A 23,077-nucleotide genomic window follows, 5' to 3' on the forward strand; every position below is an offset into this window, starting at 1 on the left:
CGGAACTGCGCGCGTGTTCTCTGCCTGCGGTGCTGGGACGGCGAGGCGCACGGGGCCCGCGGAACAGTGCGCCGTCCGGGCCGTGGTCTGCAGCTGGGCGCCCCGAGGCGAGAGGAAGATGCCTTCGGGCGCAGGGCTCAGGCTGCGAGGCTGAGCGCCTTCGTCACAGCGGCGGCAGCACTGCCCTCGGCCGGCGGCGGCGGCACTTGGCGCGCGCGGGGGTCAGCAGCCGGCCCGGTTCGCGGCAGAAGGACGAGCGCCGGCCGCGCAACTCTTGCCCGCATCCGTGCGTTTCGTAGCGAGCACGGGCGGGTCGCCCCGGATGGGCGCGCGGCTTGCGGCTCCCTCCTGGCGCTGCGGAGCGGCCCGGGCACCGGGGGCCCGCTGAGCGCCGGAGGCGCCGCCGCGAAGAGGACTTGTGCCGGCGGCCATGCCTCGGCGCGGAGCCTAGTGCCGAGTGGAGCCCCGCGGGCCCGCCTGCGCTTGCGGCCGACCGGGACCTCGCAGCTCGGCGCCCGGAGTTCGCGGCGCGCTCCAGACAAGATGGCGCGGCCGGTCCGGGGAGCGTTCGGGGCCCCGCGCCGCCCGCCTGGGCTTTTTTGGCTGCTGGTGCTGGTGCTGCGGCTGGAGCTGGCGAAGGCTGCGGCTCCGCGCTCGCCCTGCGCCGCTCCCTGCACTTGCGCCGGGGACTCGCTGGACTGCGGCGGGCGCGGGTTAGCGGCGCTGCCCGGGGACCTGCCGGCCTGGACGCGGAGCCTGTGAGTGCTGCCCTTGCCCTGCGCTCGGGGCGCTGTCACCTGGGGACGGGCGGCGGGGTCGCTGACCCAGGAAGGGGGTGCGGATGGAGGGTGCATGTGTAGGACGGTGTCTGCTCCTGGACCTGTTAGCGTGGGAGCGTAGGGGAGGGGAGAGGGCATGCGTGAAAAGTGGAGACAAGAGTGTGTCTTGTGGGGGTCCGGAGGTGAGCGAGCATGGGTCGTGGGGGTCTGGAGGTGAAGAGCCGTGGGCCATGAGGGCGCTCCGGGAGCGAGTGAGTGGGAGTCTGGAGGTGAGAACGTGAGTGAAGAGTCTGCAGTGAGGGTGTTTGTGGCTGTCTGGGTGGAGAGTGGGAAACTTCTGGAGAGGAGAGCGTGAGCAGGTCTGCCTGGCGGGTCTGCGAGTCTGTTTCTTTTTTTTTCTCCTGTAACCGAACTTTGGTGCCTGAGCTCCTAGGCTTTGCAGTGGGTAATGAGTGAAGGTGGCTCTTGGGTCCCGTCTTCCATTTACATTATTTATTAGTGGGAGTGTGTGTGCAGCCGCCTCCTCATCCCCCAGGACCAATGTGGCTTGACTAGGTTCTGGCCAAGGTAGAAGGCAGCCTTCCTCGGAGGATCCCTGAAGTAGGGAGCGTTGAAGAGTTGCTGGCGATCTGTGACCCCTGAGAGTTGGTCCTTTTTCTCCTGGTTGGCATTTTAGTGAATTGCGTTCCAACCCTTTCCCGTCTGTTCCCCAGGGTCCCGGTTTGGGTTTGGTGATCCAGTGGGGTGGAGGCCACGCTGGAACGTTTCCCCTCTGTAAATGGTGCAAATCAGTTTTGGAGTAGTGCTTCTTCGGGAGAGTGCCAGACGGTTGATTACAGCAGGGTCAGCTTCACCTGAAAGAGGATCTTTTCTGTGCTGTCAGGATTTTGGCCTAATCAGGACTTAGAGGGACACTTCTTGCAGGAGGTTTGGCAGGAAAAAAAATACGTTAGAGTTCTTCAAACATAATACCTTTTTTTCAGTAACTTAAAATCTGGTCTATGAGTCAAAATCCTATCCAGTTATTGGTAATTAGCATCTCTTCAGAACTTCTGTTGTCTTCCAGAAAAGCCCTGGCTTGAATAGTCTGCTTTTCAGTTGAATAATTGGACATCTTTCCCAGAACATACAGAAGAAACACAAATGCCAACCAGGAGGAAAAGGACAATCTCAGTAAAAGAGGAACAAAACTGGTGACACAAGTTTTAACCAGCACCTATGGTTTGATCTAAGAAAATGTGGTCTGGGTATCTGGGTGCTATGAGGGGAAAGAAGAGAAGTTTGTTCTTTTCTAATGTAAAGATCCTCAGAAAATGGGGCACAGATTTTTAACTTGGACCACGTACACATTGCTTAATGATCAAGTACTGTGGAAATCTGAAGCAGGTGCCTTGAGTTATGGTTAGAATTTCTCCCCAGTGTTCCGCTGCTTCAGCGGCATTCACCAATTCAGTGAAAACCAGTGGTCATAGTGTGGGTTTAACACAGGCTGTGGCTGTGTTAAAGTAATGGGAGATAGAGTCCAGCATTGCCATTAGGTAGTATCTGATTTACTTGGGGCAGGCCGGGCTATTGTTTTTTCTTTACATGCTCTTAAGGTAGTTTAAAAAATAAAATAAAATCACGTGGGCAGAATCAGAGTGACTTCTTAAGTGTCCACCTGTTGAAGAGTGACTACCAATGCCACGTGTCAGTGACATTGTGGGGAAGGCACTGAGTTCAGAAGTGGTGACTTCTCAGAGAGGACAGGGTGTCCTCCCATTTGCACTTTCCTATGGTCACAAGATCTACTTTGTCCCTAAATTTGTGGGCCAAAACTCCTCGTCATTTTTTGGGGGGCTTTCTGTTGCTTAGGAGTGACGTTTCACATGGTATACATACCTTTAAAATTACAGCCTTTGCTCTTTACTCTCACATTTGATGAACAAATAAATACCAAACTGGGTATTTGAGCTTCAGTGACTTAATTATACTGATTAGGGTGTTAACTGATTAGATTTTAAGATGTGAATAGTGTGACTTCTGGTTAGTATGTGGCAATAATGGTGTTTGCTCAGTACAAAATTGTGAAGTTCTGTTTTTGTCTTTTTTGATTAAAGAGAAATCAAGCAAATGTATGTCCGCCCCCTCCCCCCCCCCCCCCCCCCCCCCGACACACACACCAGATTTTTCCATTTATGATATTAGTCTTACTCTGAATTTTCCATCAGGATATTTGTAGGGTTTATATTCCTGGCTGCATTGAGTAAGACTTTAGGAAAGAAAGTCTCAATATATAATATAATAGGATAAAATATATTGTGGTTTCACCAAGTTTACACCTTCTGAGTCCATTGTGGCTAGAAAATGCTTTGGGCTAGTTTATAACCCCACGAACTAGATTTACTGCAGGTGGTTCAAACAATTTCAGGCCATGGGTTTGAGACAGAGCGGGACCTATGGCTTTCTGGACTTTTTTTTTTCCTTTTGTAAACAATGCATCTAATTTTGGAGTTGCTCCTAGGCCTAGTACAAAGAAAGTAAAACTTTTCAAGTGAATTTAAATGCAGTTTGAATAGAAAAAAATGAAATGGCACTGGTAGAGGGGAAAATATGTTCATTCCTAGGACCTGAGGATAACTTAATTCAGCACAACAACCTATAGTTATAGTAGTGAAGCCATAACTGAGTCTGCCATCCCATTACGTAGGTGACACTGGCACAGTCCAAGTGGCACATTCATAAATCACACCAAGCACTGCCAAGCCTTGGCATTCCAACTTCCCAGAACTTTAGAAGCAGTTGAACTTCTTAGAACTCAGATGTTTGCTTCCTTGACATTATTTTTGAGAGCATGGCTTCAGAAGCTGTTTAAGAAGTCTTAATGCAGTTTACCTTAGACTCTTTTTCTGTGGCATAAAGTTGAGCACAAAAGCTAGCTTAAACATTTGACAAGCTAAATTTTGGCCTAATAGGATTGTAATAGAAGGGGAGTAGGCCCTGGAAGAAGGACAAACCTCGATTCTCATGCTCAATGTATAGGGGAGACAACATAGCATTCAGAAGCAAGGACCTTCACTAACAGACCCCAAGTGTGGGTATACTGAGCCACACTAAGAGGAATGGATGGATTTGGGTCTCTTTGTATTCTGGCTCCTTATGGGTTTGCAGGACCAAACCCCAGCGGCTTAAATCTAACCTTTGTTGGCTTGGGCCCCTAAGTGGTGCTTATGATTACATTAGAAAATAAACCGGGGTGGCCATTGTAGTTGTGAAGCAAAGAGGGCCTTTGTCTTTCAAATTTTACAGCTGTGCTGGAAGGCCCAGGTGTGCAGGGTGTTGTGAATTAAGGGTTTGGAAAATACTTCCTATCCTGTTTATGCAAATTAGATTAAAGTACAGATGACCAAATCGGTCCAGAATCTAAGATTCGTGTGTGTGTGTGTGTGTGTGTGTATGTGTGTGTTTCGTTTCTTTCTTTCCTTCCTCTTATTTTTTCTTTTTAGAAGTAAGTTACTGTCTGGATTGTCCTGAACGCTTCCCCTCTGCACGTTTTCCTCTGTGTCTTTGTATCACTTAGGAAGGGTCAGACCTTGAGCATCTTCTTCTTTGTTGGGATGGGCAAAGGGGTGTTTGGAATAGGGAGGCTTTTAAATAGGGGGTCATGGCAGAGAGAAAATCTGGAAAGTGCCAGTGCTTTTATAGTTTTGGGGAGTTTGAGCTCAGAGTCCTTTTCTTTGCAACAAGTGTCAGAAGGCTGGTCTTACTTCCTTTCCCCCTCATGATGAGCATGTGTGTTAGGGGTTCTCTGACATCTTTTTTGAATAAGGGGAAGTCTCTGGCAAAGAAAATTAGTTGTCTTGAGAGGAAGGCCCACTATTTAAGTCCCTCTAATAGAAATTATGGCTGTTAAATCTAATTTTTGAGTACTATGAAATTAGGAAGTGCCCAGAGGACCCTGCTCTACCCGCCAACCCAAAGCCCAGTATAAATGAGCTGAGCTATTACAATGTCCCCTTACCTGTAGGCTATAGTGGAGATTTTCTTGGCCCTTTTTTCAAGAGTCTGTTTTAAAAAGAAGTGTGTTCATTTCTTTCCATAATTACATTTGGTCACTAGATTTCACAAACTTTGGACTGTATTGTCAGCAGTAATTCTTCATCTCCAAAAATGAAGACAATTCAGTGTAGTGTATTGAGAGCAGCTTCCTAGTGGATGTCCTGATGTCCAGAGCTCAGGCGCCCCCACCCTCTGCTCCTCTTGGCTGAAGGGTTCTGCCCCTGCAGTGTTAATTCCTTTGCCTGGGTAGCACGCAGGGATGGCCTCTGGTTGACCTTTCTCTCCCTGAGACACCATGCTCCCAATGAAAGGGCTTCCCTTCCCCGATCTGCAGAAGTGTCTCCTTGGTGCAAAGTCTTTTCAGCATCCTCTCTTTCAGGGTGGACAGGAATGTGAGACAGCCACCAGGGTTTTGTGTGATTTAACAATGCACCTGGCCCAGTTTTGTGCACCTGCTGAAGCCCTGAAGGGCTGTTAGCTGGAGAAGAATATTGCTTAAAATATGCTGTGGTTATTTTAAAAGTGACATCCATAGGAGAAGGAAATGTAGAAAAGGCATTCACTGAATTGAAAGTTGCTGTAAGTAATAAGGGATGTTGGTTGCACTAGGGTCCTTTTTTTCTTCCATTTGTTTAAAACTCAAGGGGATTCCTCTGACTTACCCCATATGTTGAAGGACTTTAAGTTTCATGAGCAACCCTAATTTTCAACTTTTGAATGAGCTTGGTGACATTTACTCACTGGGGACAATCCCCCTCCTCAGCGTCTGCCATTTGAAACCCTGGGGGTCTTTTAAAAGCGAACAGGACTCTGGGCTGTGTTAATATTCAGAGCTGTTTACAATGGATGCAGTTTCAAAGGCTGAAGGCATTGTCTTGACACAGAAGGGAGGAGGGGTGGAAGAAAAATTCCCAGGCAGAGGAAGGGAAATATCTAAAAATCCCCAATGTTCCCTGGCCTGTGGGAAATCAGGGACCGTTAGTGGTGTTTTTATGACTTAACCATGTCATTGAGCCTGTGGGATCCATTCCATGTACCTCGTGGCTTTGGTTCATGTTGTGTATCAGTAATGTAATTGTCTTCCGCTTTTCTTTCAAGTTATAGTGTGGGAATCAGTGGTGAACGCAGATCTGTTCTTATCTCCCCCATGTGAAGAAGTAGGACTTTGAAAAACCAGAGGTTAAAATGTTCACAATAGTTTACTCTGAGAAGCTGCGATTATATATATATTTAAATATAACTGCAGGGTTTAGAATAGCAGCAGAACAGACTGACCAGTTAATTGACCAGTTCCATGAGGGGGGTGCAGTTGAGAAATTTTCTACTGAAGAACTTGGTATGTGACTGTTGTTGTCATTAAGCAAAATGAATAGATAAATCAAGACTGGAGGGGAAAAAAAAAGTTGTGGTTAGTCTGTGGTCTAATTGGAAGCCGCCAGTTTACACCCCCTCCTTTTTTTTGGAAGGGGTATGCTTATGAATTTTCCTTAGCCAAAGGTTTTTTGCTTTATATGTGTCTATGCTATTATGTTTTAATAATTTAATACTTGATATGTGGTTTCTATCCAAGTACTTTATGCCTAGTCTTCTGAAACACAGGCTGTAAACGCTTTGCTTCTTCTCATAAAAGTGACATTGTCTTTAAAGCTGGTTTTCCATTTCCCTAAGTTTCATGCTTTTAGTGTCCTGCCTTCAGTTTTTCTCTGTCTTCTAAACAGGCATTTACCGTCCAGCTGTATCCTGGGTCTTAGGTTGGGTTGTTGATGGGGACAGAGTGGGGTGAGGGTAAAGCTTGCTACCGCTTTGCTCTGTTGCCCACGCAGATGCCCTCATCCCTGGTGATCAAACCCAGCGCACACCGTTCACTAGAGAATAGTGATGAAGAGAGTGAAGATTATTTCTAGGGTCCATTCCTGGGCGCATCACCCCATAACTACATGTGTGATTTGGAGCGAACCTATTTCCTTCATTTCTAAAAAGGGGATCATAGTACTCTGTCTTAGAGCTGCTGTGAAGGCAAAGTTAGATGACACATGTCTTCAGCCTAGTCCCTCACTGTGGGTCAGTCAACTTGCTCATCCAGAGCGCAGTGCCAAGGTTAAGGCCTCCATAGCTCAGATTTTGCATCTCCTCGTGGTTGGTGTCTCCGAGTCATACTGCCTGGTGACAAAGGTTTCCTAGGATAAGTTTACTTTTCTGATAGGAAAGCCTCCTTCGGAATAGGCAGGTGGCAGAACTCACAGCCCAAACAGCCTTCTAACGTAACGTTTTTGGTGATACATATGAAGTGAAACAACTGAAGCTTCATGTGCCCTTGGGAAACTCAGACAAACCAGGCGTCGGTGGGAAGCTGTGAACAGTTGCAACAAATTATAGAAATTATACAATTAGTAAAAAGTATTGAGGTGGCTTATAAATATATTCCAGTTGTACAAATACTTCTGTCTATTAGCATTATCCTTTTGGGAGGTGGAGTGTGGGAAGGAGGCAGAGAAGTGAGAGGCCCTTAAACTAATAATTTCATCCTATTTATTTCCCAGGGTTTCATTGAAACTGAGCCTTCCCGAGATGCAGGTAGCGCCTCTCAGTCAATAGCGTGGAAAAATGCAGGTGTGCTCTTCCAAACGGGGGTTAGGTTACAGACTTTGGGGCCAGCTGAACCCTGCCCCTTTACCCATTTCTTTTTGGAAATATTTGAAGGAAGAGGGGGTGTGAGAGGAGATGATTGCTGGGTGTTATGCAGAGAGCTGGAGAGCTCAGACCTTTTGCGTTTTGGTTTGATTGCAGTGGTACAGTAAATTCGTAGAGGACACAGGCAGCGAGCACGGGGTCATTTGAGGAATGTGGCAAGGATGCCACCTGAAGAGCCGTTGGCTGGGGCTCCTGCACCTGTACCTGTGTCCCTTGCCCAGTGAATGGCCGTGATTCACAGCCTTGACCACATGAACTTCTACGACTGTTTGTGTCTTTATTACTATTTAATCTAGCATAACCGGTAAAGCCCATTGTGGGGACAACCAATCCGTTCATCTCTGCAAGCCCTGATACACCTTGGTTTCCTTATGAACCAGGATGCATGCTCCAAACACTGCTTCTTCAGTTTGTTTTGGCAAAAGGGGGCATTTAGAGTTTAAAGAAAGCATGGCCTGTCTGTTTCTAAGCACTTTGCCCTGATTATTCTTTAAACTTCTGTGGTGCACAAGTATCTAATCTTTTATGATCTGCAGGGTTTTTTTTCCCCCCTCAAGCTCTCATATTAGGAAGAAAATGAATGAAATGAGTGAGAGTCTGTCTTGCAAGCAGTCGACTGGAAGTTGAGAAACAAGGTAAAGATAATGCAGGTTTTTTTTTTTTTCTTTATTGGCTAAAAACAAAAAAAACTTAACAGCTTGTAAGACTCCTTTAGACAGCATTTAGCATGTGCACCCCACACACACCCACACTTCCTCTCCTTTGCTTTGTCCACCAGTTTATAATTTGCTGGTCAGATAAATTGTTGTTTATCTTGTTCTGAGTATACATCACACCATCATTTCTTTCTAGCTGGATTACCTGCCTGATGATTGTTAGATAGCATTGTGGAACTGGGAGATAGATAATCCTGCTTTAGTTCCAAATCTTGTAGTTGCAGCCTGCTTTGTTTGAAAGCATTTGTGTCCCAGGCATTAGCACTTTGGGCTGGATAAAAAGAAATCCACATGCAGGCTCTGCCTCCGTAGTGACATCTTCCAACTGATTGGAAAGTAGGCTGTTGCAAATTCAATGTCTTTTCTTGTGAGGAGAAGATCTGAAAAGTCTGAATTAAAAAAAAAAGTTTCTAAACTAGGGGGATGTTATATATGCAGCTAGGGAATTTTAAGTAAACTAAGTCTTTTCTGGTAGTATCAGGTGTTATTTCTTATTTTTTTATTTTGGAGATAGCAGATGCATCTACACAGGTGGACAGAAGCATGTAATGGACTCTGTGTACCATTTTCTGGCTTCAGGCAAGTCATCAACCCACGGCTGCTCTTGTATGATCTGTGCCCCAGTACCTTGTCCACCATGTGTTTGGGAAGCAAGTCCAAGCATATCATTTCATCTGGAAGTGTATGGGTTTATTATTATTATTAATAATAGCTCTATTGAGATAGAATTCACCTATATAATTCACTATAGGTAGTTTTGTGAATGTGAATTTTTGAACAACTTTTGGAAAAAAGAAAAACAATTTAAGTGTGTTTTTCCAAAAGGAATTTTGGTAAGCTATATCTTTACAGGATGTTTACTGGACATGTACTGTGTGCGCTCTTAATTTATATGTTCTCAAAATACAGTGGTTTTTTTTTTTTTCTTCTCTTGTGGGGAGGTGCTTAGAAAGTTTTCATTCTCGAGTCCTTTGCCAGAAATGTGCAATTCTGATGACCTCGCCTATGTAGCTCTTAATTGGAAGGTTTCTACAATGCTGTTAATTGTTGATTAGAGTCCATTAGTGAACAAACATAAATGATGCGAATGGGTCGTTTTAAAAGTTGCATTTCAGAATTGTTGGTTAATAGAAGGATCATTAGCCTTTGGCCATAGTTAAGTCATGAGTCTGAATTAACTATTGTTTACTTTGCAAGGCCGGACCCTCCAGCTGTGGCTACTTGAGGCTGCTTTAAATAGAGTTGGAGGCACCCTGTAAGAAAATCCACAAAAATCAAAGAACTAGGTTCCTGGAGCCCTCCTGCTTCACACAGATTTGAATACGTTTTTGTAGCTGCAGAATGGTTTAGTGGTGTTTTGCAAAAGCCCGTCCTTTTTTCTCCACAGTCTGTTACTTTGCCATTCAGGAGATCCCTAAACAACATTTTAATTAGGAATCCGCCTGGGAATTCCATGGCCCTCCAAGTCCTGTTTGCACTGTTATAGTTTATGAAACAATTTCCATGTTCTGTTTGTGAAAATCTAATTGCATGTAGGTTATGGCAGTAGTTTTGAAAGCTGTCCAACGTGGTCAGGTTAAATTCGTGGATGTATTAACTTTAATTGAATTTATATGATATTTGATTATATATCATCTTAGGATGGATTCTGTGTTTAGAAAAGTGGACGCACATGCCAAAGGGTTTCAGAAAAATTCAGGGTGGTGGGAGAAACTTACATTTGAGAAACTTGGGCTATGAATTGAATTTCTATTTTGTATGGCGTTCCGGAGAACTTCATTCTTTCATCTGATTTCAGCAGTGCCCTACCTTGGTCCAGCACCATGCCCTTAGCCTACATTTTAGTTTATTTTAAGTTTTTTTACTATTATTATTATTAATTTTTGGTCTATGATTTCCTCCCTCCACCTGGGCTGGTGTGAGTTTCTGGCACAAAAACTCCCAATGCTTGCAAAACTTATAAACAGCCTGAAGAGCCGTTGCTTCCAGGAAGTTGCTTGTTAATGAAATGAAGTGATGGATGCAGACACTGCAGCTCCAGTGGGTCGGGTTTCCTTCCCTCTTTAGAGGAGAGGAGATCCAGAAAGCCAACTGAAGTGTTTTGTAGCTAAGTAAGGTCTGCCTCTTCCCAAATTCCTCTGAATGTTTTCTCAGATTTGGTCTCTGTGTAGACGCTTGGCCCTGGGTGGTTTGGCCTCACCCAGGGCTGTGTTTTTGCCCAAGAGAAAAATCAGGAACTCTAGAGATTTTTGGATCCTTTCACAAGTTCATTTGAAACAGTACTCAGAATTGATTAAATTATATTGAATTCCAGACTGTCCTAAAATAAAGACCGGCTGACCTCAAATAGTATTTTGGGGCAGGGGGGGAGGGTCTAGGGAACTTTAGTGTATGTGACAATCTTGGAAGTCATTACATCTTTCTGGGTAGAAAGGAACCCCTATTTCCTATAAGCTTCTTAAAGGGGCTCTTGGCCAAAACAAGATAAACACTATTGAACTGAAAGGAAAAAATTAATTTTCTTAAAGCTGTGAAGGCAGGAATGTGGTCAGTTGAGAACATAGACATGCCTGACTATCAGGAGACTTTAGGATTTTGTCCCAGCTCTGTCCTTGATTGGCACTCTGACCTTGGGCTGATACATTATTTTCCTTTCTGTAAAGGCATATATGACTTCTGAGACTCTGTTTTCAAGTTTATGATTGTATCCTAACCGAAGCAAAGAGGGAACAGAATTACTACTCGTTAGATGGTAAGAATTAGTAAGTTGATAGGTGTGTCTGGGATACTTACTTAAAGGTAATCTTGGCGTGTTTGCTACTTCCGGGCGGAATCCTTAGGTGGGTACCCTGGGCAGCACAAGGACGTAGGGTGTGCTGGGGGGACTCCCAGTGAGGGAACCTTTTGTGGGCTTCCACATCTTACTGAAGGGAAGAAGATCCTCTCAGTGTTTCTTGCCTTGACTGTTGCCTCCTTTTTCCCTCTTACTCAAAACTGTGGGACCTGGTGCAGACCTACCTTAGATCTTTGGTTTAGCTTTTTAAGAAGTCAGGTGAAGAGGCAAATACATTCATGGCATGTTTTTCCAAAGAGTCCCTTAATCTCTGCCTTTCTTGGGGCCACTGACGGCGGCAGCATCTGTGTCCCCCAGGCCTTCAGTGCGTACCTGGGGTGCTTGAAACTGATGTGCCTCAAATGACCCAATGTGCCACCTTGCACAGATTGCACAGCGCCCTGCAAAGGCAGGGGTCTGTCCTTTCTGAGCTAGCTTGCGAGCGACTGCATGCAGGGAACATGGCAGATTCCAGACTCGCTTTCACCATGGAGATGTTTTGGGTGTACCTCTTAAGGTGGAAACTCAGCTGCCTAATATGTACAGTCCAGTGCCTCAATTTCTTCAGTTTCGAAGACTCTCTTTTTTTGGTCATGATTATAGTGGATCTGACCATCTGCCTTGGTTTTCACTGCTTCCCTCCTGGTCAGACACTGATGTTGTGAATCATGGTACCTGTCATAACCGAACTCTTTAAAATGCTGTGTTTATATCATGCAGAATCTAGAAGCTTTTATTTTCTGCAGTAAGAATCTCTACCTTTCTTCCACATGGAGTTTGCTTTGCCTTCAGTGGCCATGTTGGGCTTTTTTCCTTCCTTCCACTCATTCCTTGTCATGTAAATATTCATAAGGTGAAACCTGTGGATTCTTTAAAACAGAGTATTGGAATCTGGAACCTTGTTTAGGGATCCAGGTAAAATGCAGTCAAGTTGGAGGCGCAATTAGAGGTTTGCAGCTTCTTGACAGGAAGTTTAACAGGAATTAAGGACTGTTTTATCATTAAAGGAAATAGCCCAAGGAACTAGACTTCTTTAAACAACCTCAAAGGCCTAAAGATGGCCTTTTTTCATCTGTTTTCTGAGATCAAAATAGTCCAAACAATCCTCCCACTCTTCCACAAGCTTCTTTGGTCAATGTTAGACATTCTCTCTGTTATTCGCTTGACCTCTTTCTGGTGAGTTTATTATTTGTATCAATCTACTCTTCCCCCAGAGGATTCTCAGAGTCTGTCTGGTTAGGTTAAGTTTTCACACCTCCCTGTTTTTCTTTTGCTCCATGCAGACTTGCTTGAAAGCAGAGGGACTGTTCTATTCCTAGGACTGCACCTAGGAATCCCTTGATGACTGTGTGATGCCCTATGACTTTCCTTCTTGAGGCGTGGTACATCTTTTTCTGGGCCAAAAGGATCCCATGCTGGCATCGTTTCTCAAAGGGGTTCTGAGCTTTACCCCCAACGTGTGATTCCTCCTGCTTGACCTCTGTGTGCTCAGGATATGTGTGTCCTCCCACGAACAGCCAGCTGATTGGTCCAGGGATAAATCGGAAGCTTTCTCAATTTCTGGTTCTCCGCAGAAGTGTGGGCCTTCAGCGAGAGAGAAGTCACAACCTGTGGTTTGTCTGACTTTATATGTCAGGATGAACTTTCGGAAAAAATGTTTGACCTAAAGTAAGAATTATGGATGGTCCTCCCTCCCCCCCTCCCCTTTCTCCTTATTTTCTGCTTTCTGCTTGAGAACCACTTCAAAGAATCAGATGTGTTGGTCAGACGCCATGCAGTTATTGTTAAAGGAATTTGGAAATATAATTGAAAACAAACTGTGCCGGGCAGAGCAGCTCTAGGCGAGTTCTTCCTCTGAGGGAGAAGGGAAGTCCAAGTTTTCCCTCTGTTTGGAGCTGATGTCTCCAAGCACTTGTTCTCGAGATGAATCATCTGTGAATTCTACATCTGGGAGTTATATATTGGGAAATGGCATTCTTTTTAAATGTAGAAGAAACACAAAAGCTTAAAGCTACAGGGTAGTTGGAAAATTCTAGTCACAGTTGAAAAAAAAAAATGAGCATTGAGGTAAAATTGGCAGATGAATTGGATATGAGCTTGTGAGACCTAAAATAGACATGTCCATATATAGAAAGCAGTGTGACAACCACACTTATTCATTGGGAACTCGCCCCTTTGTTTTGAGACGGAGGGCATGTAAGCAATCTTCATAAACATCAACTAATCGGAATCATTGGTTAAGGCGAATATGAATTTACTTAAGCATCTGTCTTGAACTCTTCAAATAAGTTCAGGCTGTGTTCCCCAGTGAAAAGCCAGGAATATTGCCGTGTTTCAGGGTCTGCTAGGGAAGGTAATGCTGTGTCCTGGTTCCCTGCAAGACCTCCTTCATCCCATGTGTGGTCATCAGGGCTGCTGGGCGTGGGGATGAGGCAGCATGTTGTCGGGTGGCACGGTGCTAAGAGCAGTGGCTCTGGGGCCCAGCTGCCTGGGTCATCCTGGGCAGTTTACTTGGCTTCCCTCTGACTCAGTTTCCTCTTACATTACATGGGGATAGTTGTAATGCCCAGGTCACCAAACTCGTTATGAGGACAAAACTGAAATTAAATGTTCTGAGAGTTTTAGGAGTCGGCCTAACACATAGCAGAAGTTCAAGAAAGGTTAGCAGTAATCAGCTATTTATGTTTTTGCAGCAGGATACATGCGTGGTAACTGATTTAATCATCTTATTCTGTGAAATTATATCTTCTTTATTATATATTACATATATATATTACATATATTATTTATTATTGAAATTACATCTTCTTTATTATATATGAGGACTGGAGTGGTTGAATGATGGGAGCGGTTGGAGTGGTTGAATGATGGGAGCGGTTGAAGTACTAGGTCCTGTACCTAGGACCTAGTAATGTAGGTCCTAGTAATCTCCGAAGCTAAACCCTGACCTGACTGCACAATAGTATTTAGATGAATACCGCCAGGCTAGTACTGTCTTCCCTCCCTTTCAAGTCTGTGGAGTCCTTACGGCCCGTGACTGGTCCTTCAACTCCCCTGTGGCCCAAAGTATCTCACGTGGTCCTCGCTGGAGAGCCGGCGCTCCATAAATGGGGCCTTTCGTGTGATCTTGAAGAGCACACATCTTCATTGGTAGGCCTGTGTGTTAGGATCCCACTTGGGTGCGCCCCTTTGGTGCAGGGGGCGGCAGCAGGCGCATATGTCTTGCCATCTGTTGTTTATTGTTGCTGTTAGATTGTGGCTTGTGTTCCTGTTCCATGTTTCTTTGGTTTCTGGAGCAACTGCGAATATTACATGCTCGGGGGATCAAAAAAGTAAACTATTTATAAACAGTAAAGTACCCTTGGGTTTGGAAAGTGTTTTTCTCAGATGCATGTGTATCTGGTGGTTTTATTATAATCTCACTGATGTATCATTAGACAATTTGCATATCGAGGCACATTTAAAAGATGGGCAAGTCATAGGCTGGCCTTGTGTAACCAGCTTACAAACAACAGCCTTGGTGATAAAGCCCTGGCGTTAGGGCTTCCCTGAGTAATGTATTTTTAACTCAAGAACATATAAACAGTTTAGCCTGCCGATGGAGTTTCTGCACTGCCTGAAATCCTTGGCATGCCGTGGTTGGTGCAGCCCTGCGAGATACAAGTGGTCGGGGGAGACTGCTGTGGCCACCAGTGAGCAGGCCCCCCACCCTCCATTAAAAAAAAAGACTGAAGAAAGAATTCAGCAGTGATCTTGCGTGATAACGTCAATGTTCAGCTTTCCTTCTATACGATTTCACAGATGTGAGGGGAGTGGAGAATTTTTCATTCACGTCTTTTTGCCCCTATCCCCAATGCAGGGATCTCTGCAGAGTTGCAGATGGGAACACAGGACTCCCATTGCCTAAAGCTCTGGCCATCCACCCACCTTTCCAGCATGATCGTTCCTTCCTACCTGGCTCCATGTGACCTGGACACCAAGCATGACTCTATCCATGCTCTTTTAATACTGCCCATGTCACATGTCCCTTACATCCTGTTTCCTCTGCCTGGAGAAATGTTCTTTCCTTTTCGCCTTGCAAACTCCTACTCATCCCGTTGAATGTTTCCTTCTGGAAACCGTTTTTGGCCTTCCCTCTGGGTGAGAGGCCTGCCTTCAGGACTCTGCAGTACCTCATACAGAAGTTTCATGTGAACATTTGATTTTTTTCTGACTGCCCGTTGGTCTCTAAGCACCCTGAATGCAGCAGCTGGCTTTGTTTCTGACCTACCATTGTATTCTCAGAATCTGGCACTCCTTAAGTACATGCTCAGTACAGATGTGATTTCATAGAGCTGCTGGTATTCATTCCGTGTCATCCTGTAAGTCCTATAGAAATACCTTTCCCAGACACCTAGGATAATGTAGGTCTCCAAGCGGCCCATCTATCTATTAATTTCCTAAGTACACCTTGTCTGCTTGATCATTTCCTCCACCAAATATTATTGTTGAGAAACTTCGAAGAATAAACAAACAGAACCGAAGTAGAAAGATGATAGGTGGGCAACTTAACGTGCCACTATGGGAACTGACTGTGTTTTTAGTCCCTCTGTTGTGGAAAGGTGGCTTTTAAATCGTATCCAAGTATTGTCACTGAAACTCCTTTTCAGTTTAAGGACTGCATGCAACCTGTCTCCCACTTGGGGACCCGGGGTGTCACTTCCCTTCCGGATCTCGGTGGCTGTCCTTGACAGGGGGCCACACCCACACCTGGCAGCCTCCTCCCTGTTGCACTGGGCGAGGGACTCCACAGTGCATCTCCCAACGGTCTCTGTGGTCTCCCATCCGGCTCTTTTGCTGGAGCTGATGTCTGGAGTCTGCTTTTCGAGAGGGGACCTGCAGGGGAAGGTTGCTACCTAGACCGAGTCTGTCTAGATGCCCTTCCCCCTGTGGCTATTTGCTCAGTTTATGCTGAGCCCTGGCAGTCAGCTGGTCTGGGTCATTTGGCCCTTCTTTACTTTGCTAAGACCTCTCCTTTGACAAAAAGGATGACCAGGCCAAGGTCATTTCCTCCCTCCTTTCTGGCAGAAGGAAAGGCCCCTCTCTCTGCTTGCGGCGCAGGTTACCACGCCCACAGTGGCCCCATCCAAGTCAGCAACTTGGATTTATTATAGAGCCTCCTTGGCAGGAGACTGGGGGCAGATAGATTTCTAAGCCTGGCCCCTTCTAGCACCTCAGGTGTGGGCTAAGGAGAAGCAGTGGGAAATCTGTGTTCTGCCTGCCGAGCTCTGCCTCAGGTGTTTGTTTTAATGAAACTGAGGTCTTGGTTTGTGAGTCTGTAGGAAGGCCCTTTTGTACGCTGCAAGCTGTGGTAGTCAAGGAGAGGGGCTTCCTGGAAAAGGGTTTTTTGCTATTGTTCGACCTGTTAGTATAGTTTCCATGCCTGTATTTTAATTACTTTTAATTTTCTGGTGATACATAGAAGACATGTTCATTGAATTAAGAGGAAACTACAAGAAAGAAGACTAATTGACCTCATTATCCAGTGATAAATATTACCACTTTGGTGTATAAATTTCAAGTCTGCGGTTGAATACCTGTTTCGAGTTATATTTTAAAACAAAACTAGGGTTGCTATTCCTTTGTAATGATATATTTCTTTAAAGACTTAGTATCATGAGTATGTTCTCTGACCTTCAATATTGTAAAAAATAGAGTTTAAGTCATAATAAAATTTTCCCTGATATCGGGCACTTAGGTCTTTTCCTAAGTTGTGATGAATATCCTTCTGCATGTGTGTTTATACATTTCTTATTTCCTTAGGACGAGTTACTACATCCAAATTGCTCTAGATGTACAAAATCTTAGGGATTCCGGCACTTGGGTTCCACAGAGGCCACCAAATCATGTGTAAAACTGCCCATTTTCCCCACTTCGTCACAAACATTAGACACTACTCTTTTTTTTTTCTTTTTCCTGTAACCATACACTAGTTTGATCCATGAAAATTACATTGGATCATTTTAATCTACATTTCTTTGGATGGTGAGGCTTGAAGATCTTTGCATATATTCCTCATAGATAGACATTTCCTTTTTCAATTTCCACCTTTTTCTGATGCTCAATTAGCCAAATAAATTGTCTGAGTGCTCTCAACTTTGAACTTCGGGCCTAAACACAAACACATATCCCTAATATTAGAGACGATGTGTATCTGACAGTCTGAAAAGGCTCCTTCTGCCCACGTGCCATCGCATAGAAAACTGCTCTGTGTGGGCACGTCACCAACTTTTGACTCTGAACTGGAAGACGGTATGTTCTCAAACTGCAGGGGATGATGTGCTCCGGAGGGGCACGTCACAGGAGCTTTGCAGACCCCAGGAGCAGCCCCAGCCTGCTGCAGCCCCCTGCCTGGGCAGCCTTACACTGCCCAAGCTGCCCTTGTCTGTGGCCAGCGTGCCTGGCACTTACAGCTGGTAGGAATCAGAGCAGATTAGCGTGGCGGAGAAACCCTTCAGGAACGGCTCCCAGCAAATGGAAATTATTTTAAAACAAATTGATGTGGTTTTTCTGTCAAACCTACTTGGAGCATAAACAAGGTTGGACTGTTAGCTGCTTCCCTTGTACAAACGAGCCCGTGTTTAGAATGTGGCTTTCACCAAAGTAAACATGGTCTCGAAAGTGAGTTGTCATTGTGTGTGTCTGATTTGGAAAGTAAAAGTAATGCAGTAGCCAGCCTTCTCATAGTCTGATCTCCCTCCTGGTTCCAACGTCTCCTTGCCATGAATGTCACTACATCCTGTGAGGGTTTTAAAGGTAAGGAGTAATTTGGTGTCGGAAAAAGTAAAGGGAAAGAAATGCCAGGTCAGTTTTCTGTGGTAAGATAAACATTTTAGTCTTGCCCCTTTGCTACGCAGGAATATCAAAAACATCTTGTGAAATACTTCACCCTGTGTGAGTGTGTGGGTAATTGAACTACCCTCCCATCCGTGCATCTTCTGACTCTCTGTCAGTGGCAAGGTGCTTCCCTCACCCAAGGGACAATGTCTCTTTATTAAATTGGCCACAGACTCCCTAGGAAGTGAAACAATGCATTTAATGTTCTGATTGTATATTAATGAACAACCAGGCCAAGGGTCACTTGCCAAAAAAGCTACAAAGTGAGAAAGCCGCCAGTATCAGAGTGAACTTTGCGCTCGGAAAGTGTGAATGATGTTCGGTGAGAGAAGTTTATTGCATAAGGGGAGCAACTGGGATCTCTTTGATCTTGGTTAGCATCCCGGCCCCATTAGACTTTCGGACTTCACAGTTAACTGCATCTTTGCTGGTGAGGACCATGCTTGGAATGGTACCTGCGGCCCAGGGGGTGCGCTCTTGGCCAGGAAGGACCAGCATACCTGGGGGGCGGGGTTGGGGAGGGCGTTTATGTCTGCTGTCAATCTGCTTCACCAGATTTTTATCTAAAACTGAAATGTGTAGTCTCATCTCCACCTCCCACCTTTTCCTCTAGCGGGACTTTCCAAGAAATAGCGTGCCGTTAGTCTAAATTCTGCCTGCCCCCACCACAGAAAGGGGTTAGATTTTAATGGATTAGATCTTTATCTTAATCTGACTAATTTATTTCCTCTCCATTGTGGCGACATTTCCTCCTGCCTTCTGACTGGTTCTTAATTTTTGAGTGGCTGGCCATTGGGAACCCTGCTTTCCACAGCCTTATTAAATAATTACTCAGAAGAAGAAGGAAAAACTTAGAAAATCCTGAGGATGTGTTTTCTCCGGGATGATAAACTCCAGCTGAGGTTTCCCACTTCTGGTGGATTCAACGGTGGCGAGGAGAGCACAGAGTAGAAAGCAGGAAGCTGATGGTGTAGGAGGGACTTTGGGAGGTAGTATAGCTTTTACCATTCGAAATGTAGATTTTTGCCTGCTCACCACTTCATTGATCTAATAGCACTTAGAGGGAAAGGTTTTTTTCTGCATTTTGACGGAACAGATGTAGCTAGATGGCATTTTCCATGTGAAATTCTGACAGCCTGCTAAGGCCACAGGGCTTTTTCAAATAACAGCTTTATTGAGGTATAATTTGAATACCATGAAAACCATCCTCTTAAAGTATATGATTCAGGGTTTTTAGTATATTTACAGAGTTGTAGTACCACCACTATTAATTCCAGAACATTTTTATCACCCCAGAATGAAACCCTGTTCCCTTCAACAGTCTCTCCCATTCTCCACCCACCTCCCTGCTTCCTGCCCCTGATCACATCTACTTTCTGTATCTGTATCTGCCTATTCTGGGCATTTATGAATCATATAATACATAGCCTTTTGTGTCTGGCTTCTTTCAGTCAGCATACTGTTTTCAGGATTCATCCATGTTGTAGCAAGTATCAGCATCCCTTTCCTTTTTACAGCTGAATAATATTCCATATTCCGTTCTGTGGATAACCACATTTTCTTTATCCATTCATCAGTTGATGGACTCTTTGGCTGTTTTGTATAATGCTGCTATGAACATCGATGCATAGATTTTTATATGAATGCATATTTTCATTTCTCTTGGGTAAATACCTAGGAGTGGAATTGCTGGGTCATACAGTAACTCTGCTTAACTTTTTGAGGAACTGCTAGATTGTTTTCCAGAGGCTGTATGGGCCGTTTTGTACTTCTCGTAGCAGCTTCGAAGGCTCTCCTGTCTCCACAGTGTCACCGGTACTTGTTATTGTCTGTCTTTTTAATGACAGCCATCCTAGTGGGTATGAAGTAGTATCTCTTTGTGGTGTTTGTTTGCATTTCCTTCGTGACTGGTGATGCACAGCATCTTTTCATGTTTTGTTGGCATTTTTATATCTTCTTTGGAGAGGATCTTTTGAAATTCTTTGCTCTTTTTTTAAATTGGGTCATTCGTCCTTTTATTTTTGAGCCGTAAGCAGAACACATTATACAGTTTTGAATGGCTTGGGGGTATTCCCCAGGTAGAGATGCTTTTCTCTATCTTGCTTTCCTTGGGTGAGGTTTATTTTCATTTTTAAGACTTTTAAGATCTTTAGGTCGAGATACAATGGCAAGACTTAATCTGGTTTATTTAGTTTACTTGCTGCCCTGTTTATAATGCCAAGCGAAGGAGGAAATGTGGCAGAAGAGAACAATGGTTATTCTTATAGTGAATCCAGATTTTAGACTCTTGAGGGAGGCCATCACACAGTGTTTGGGAGAATTTGCCCTCCTCCAGCCTAAAGAAGTGTGCTGTGCATATGCATTTATAGCCAGGTCTGCCCATTTTCTCTCTTATTTCCTCTGCTCCAGGGCAAGCCTAGCGTGCCTTTGCCTTCAGAACTTTGCAGCTATAAATTAGACAGAAATGCAGTTCCAAGGCTGTCTGAATGCAGGGAGGGTAATTGCTCTGGACAGGTTTACAATAGGGAGGTGTGAAGTGCTTGGTGGAAACCGGAAGCTGGGGGAGACAGCAGACATACTGAACTTGGACGGCTCCAGGGTGGTAGGCTGGCTGACACAGCTAATTGAGAACGATGGCCCTGGTGGCTTTTAATGGCAAAGGAAGCTGAGGTCTTGCAATGGTTTCCTTTACAAGACGAAAGCAGACAGAGTGCGGCGCACTGAGTTGCTCAGGGGGGGTCAGTACTGAATCACTACAAACACTTAGAACCTTGGGCCTGAGTACAGCAGATACTGTTTTCTTGTTTGTAATCCTAGGTGAACCAAGTGGATAGATAGAGGCAGGGATTCCGCGTGGTGGTGGGGGCTTGAGGGAAGGCCTGCAGGTGCAATTGGGGAAATCACTGACAGCCCCACCTTTGGGGATCTGCCGACTTAGGTTGACGGGTCAGTGGGCTCACTCTCTAAACACAGGAAATAACAAGTATATGGTGGCCTTTTGCTAGTCCTCCAGACAGCCAAATAGGCATTTTCTAATTTCCTCTATTGACCTTGGAGTCTGAATTTATGGTCCAGGGCCTGGGTATCTGCATTTTAAATGGTCCTAAAAAGGACTTCGCTTTGCAGTCTTGAGTGGGGGACCCACAGCCCTGGACGGCGGTTCCCTTAGGCTTAGTACAAGTCCTCGTGGCCCCAAGTACCTGTTCCCTTTCCTCCCGCCGTCCTCTGCGTGGGGGACAGCAGGAACTTTCTGGGCTGGAACCCACACGGGGCTGGGTAGTCCTTCCCCAGCTGAGCGTTCCTTGCCACAGGCCCTCGCCTGTGCTCTCGCTGCTCTGCCTCTTCTGCGTGAGTTGTCTTTATGCTTCGGGTCTGAAGTTAAGCGTTTTCCAGGGCTCTGCCTTGATCCAGGATAGCCTTTGGAACACATCTCTGATTACTTTTCAAAGCAAATGTGAGTGACCGCTGGCGTTGCTGCTTGTGTATCATCCTACGCACTGTTTCCCCATGTCCCTGAAACATCTGCTCACACAGACCTGTAGGAATGACTGCAGGTTGGCTGTCCTACACGTCTGCCCTTTTGTGTTTGCTCTTATTTTCTGGGGGCTAGTTCGGTGCTTTTGAAGGATCAGCTGCACCCACTGAAATTAGTTGTTTATTAAAAGCAAAAACTAAAAATTGGGCCCGTTTGCATTTATTTCGAACTCCAGAAATCCTTTTCGAGGTGAGATATAAAAGGTGTGGAGATGGTTGGAGGTGCTAGGATCTCCTTGAGACGTTCAGTGGTTAATGTGTAACCTCTTTAACAAGGCTTCTGTGGACGTTCATGTGGATTCATAAACCCAGGCTCTGGATCACGTGCTTGTGTTAAGTCCCTGGCTTTGCAGATAACTCAGACTCCAAGGTTTCATTTCCTTTGATTGAAATCTTCAACACCTGGTAATCCTTCTGATTGTGCAGTAGGCTGAGGACACTCAAATGGTGGCTGGAGAAGGTTGCTGGAGAAGGCTTCCTTAGGTCCCCTCTCCCTTAGGTCCCCTCTCCCTTATGCAGTCCCAAAACACATGCGCAAGATTTTAGAGACAGAGGGAGGTGCCGTCAAGAAAGAGAAGTGGAGAGCTTCCGGGCTGAGGGCAGAAGAATGATGGCGAGGCATGTCTCCCTCATGTAGACTGAGACAGTCTGGTCTGAGACCCAGGCAGCTTCCCTCTTGGATGCTGGTCCAGCCACGCCTGTCGCTCCTGCATGCCTCTTTGGGGATTGTCCATTTGAGGGGCCGGATTGGAGATGAGAGAGTATGGTTACAGTAAATTCTTTCAGCAACCTAGTGTAATTTGCCCTGCATTGGTGCCATACTAGGACTGTCCAACTGTTTTGAGAGGAAAATAATTGCTGGGGTTTGGAGAACCTGAAATCCTGAGGCTAAGCTCCCCAAGCAGTGGGTAGCTGCCCTAGCAAATAACATTTGGCAGTGCTACCTGCCCCTCATGGCAGCAGAAGCCATCAGTTAAATAAACCAGCTGTTCAGTAAGAGCAAGAAAAGGAGTGTTTGCACAAACAACCCTTACATTTTCTGATCATTGATGGATGTCAGTTGGCTTGTGAATTATTAACTTCAGTGTGTGTGAGGAAATACTGGCCGCTTAAGTGTCGTGTGTATTTTTATGCAATAAAAAAATAAAACCAGCCACACCCTCAGCTGCTACCATTTTGGGCTCAGTGCTTGCCTGCTCTCACTCAACAGGCATATTTAAAGCAGAGGTAGGAATGCTGGCCTCTCAGACCACGTGTGCGTCATATATCATAGCTCATCTTTTGCCATCGCATTTTGCTTAGGAAGGAATTGAAGTGATTTGCAGCCTGTTGGCAGACAGCAGCCTGACTTTTACCAGGCTGCACGGAGTATACAAAACCCTAGTGAGGGGTCCAGCAGGGAGACATGTCTTGTTGAGAAGAATTGGGTGGATGGGACCAGAAAAGTAGATTTAGTGAATCATAGGAAGCTGACTTACGTCTGTCACTTTTGAGCAGCTTTGCAAGAGGGCTTTGAAGCAGGTTTTTTCATTTGTCTCTGGAGAGAGTGGCATCGTTCTCTAGTGCCTCCATTTCCCTGGCATGAAGACCTGAAGCCAGCCGCCCCCACG

The 23,077-nt window shown here is 45.3% G+C and overlaps 1 protein-coding gene across 3 annotated transcripts in view; it reads left to right on the forward strand.

Moving 5' to 3' along the window:
• Positions 1–543: 543 nt before the first annotated feature.
• The window catches only part of LRIG1 (leucine rich repeats and immunoglobulin like domains 1), a 97,500-nt gene continuing 74,966 nt past the window's right edge, over positions 544–23,077 (forward strand). For all 3 annotated transcript variants that reach the window (XM_036878420.2, XM_057507636.1, XM_057507638.1), the window contains exon 1: positions 544–758. In XM_036878420.2, the coding sequence (XP_036734315.2) occupies positions 544–758 (215 nt within the window). The remainder of the gene's footprint in view (positions 759–23,077) is intronic.

Source organism: Manis pentadactyla, chromosome 1 (genome assembly GCF_030020395.1).
Source record: "Manis pentadactyla isolate mManPen7 chromosome 1, mManPen7.hap1, whole genome shotgun sequence".
Taxonomy (NCBI): domain Eukaryota; kingdom Metazoa; phylum Chordata; class Mammalia; order Pholidota; family Manidae; genus Manis; species Manis pentadactyla.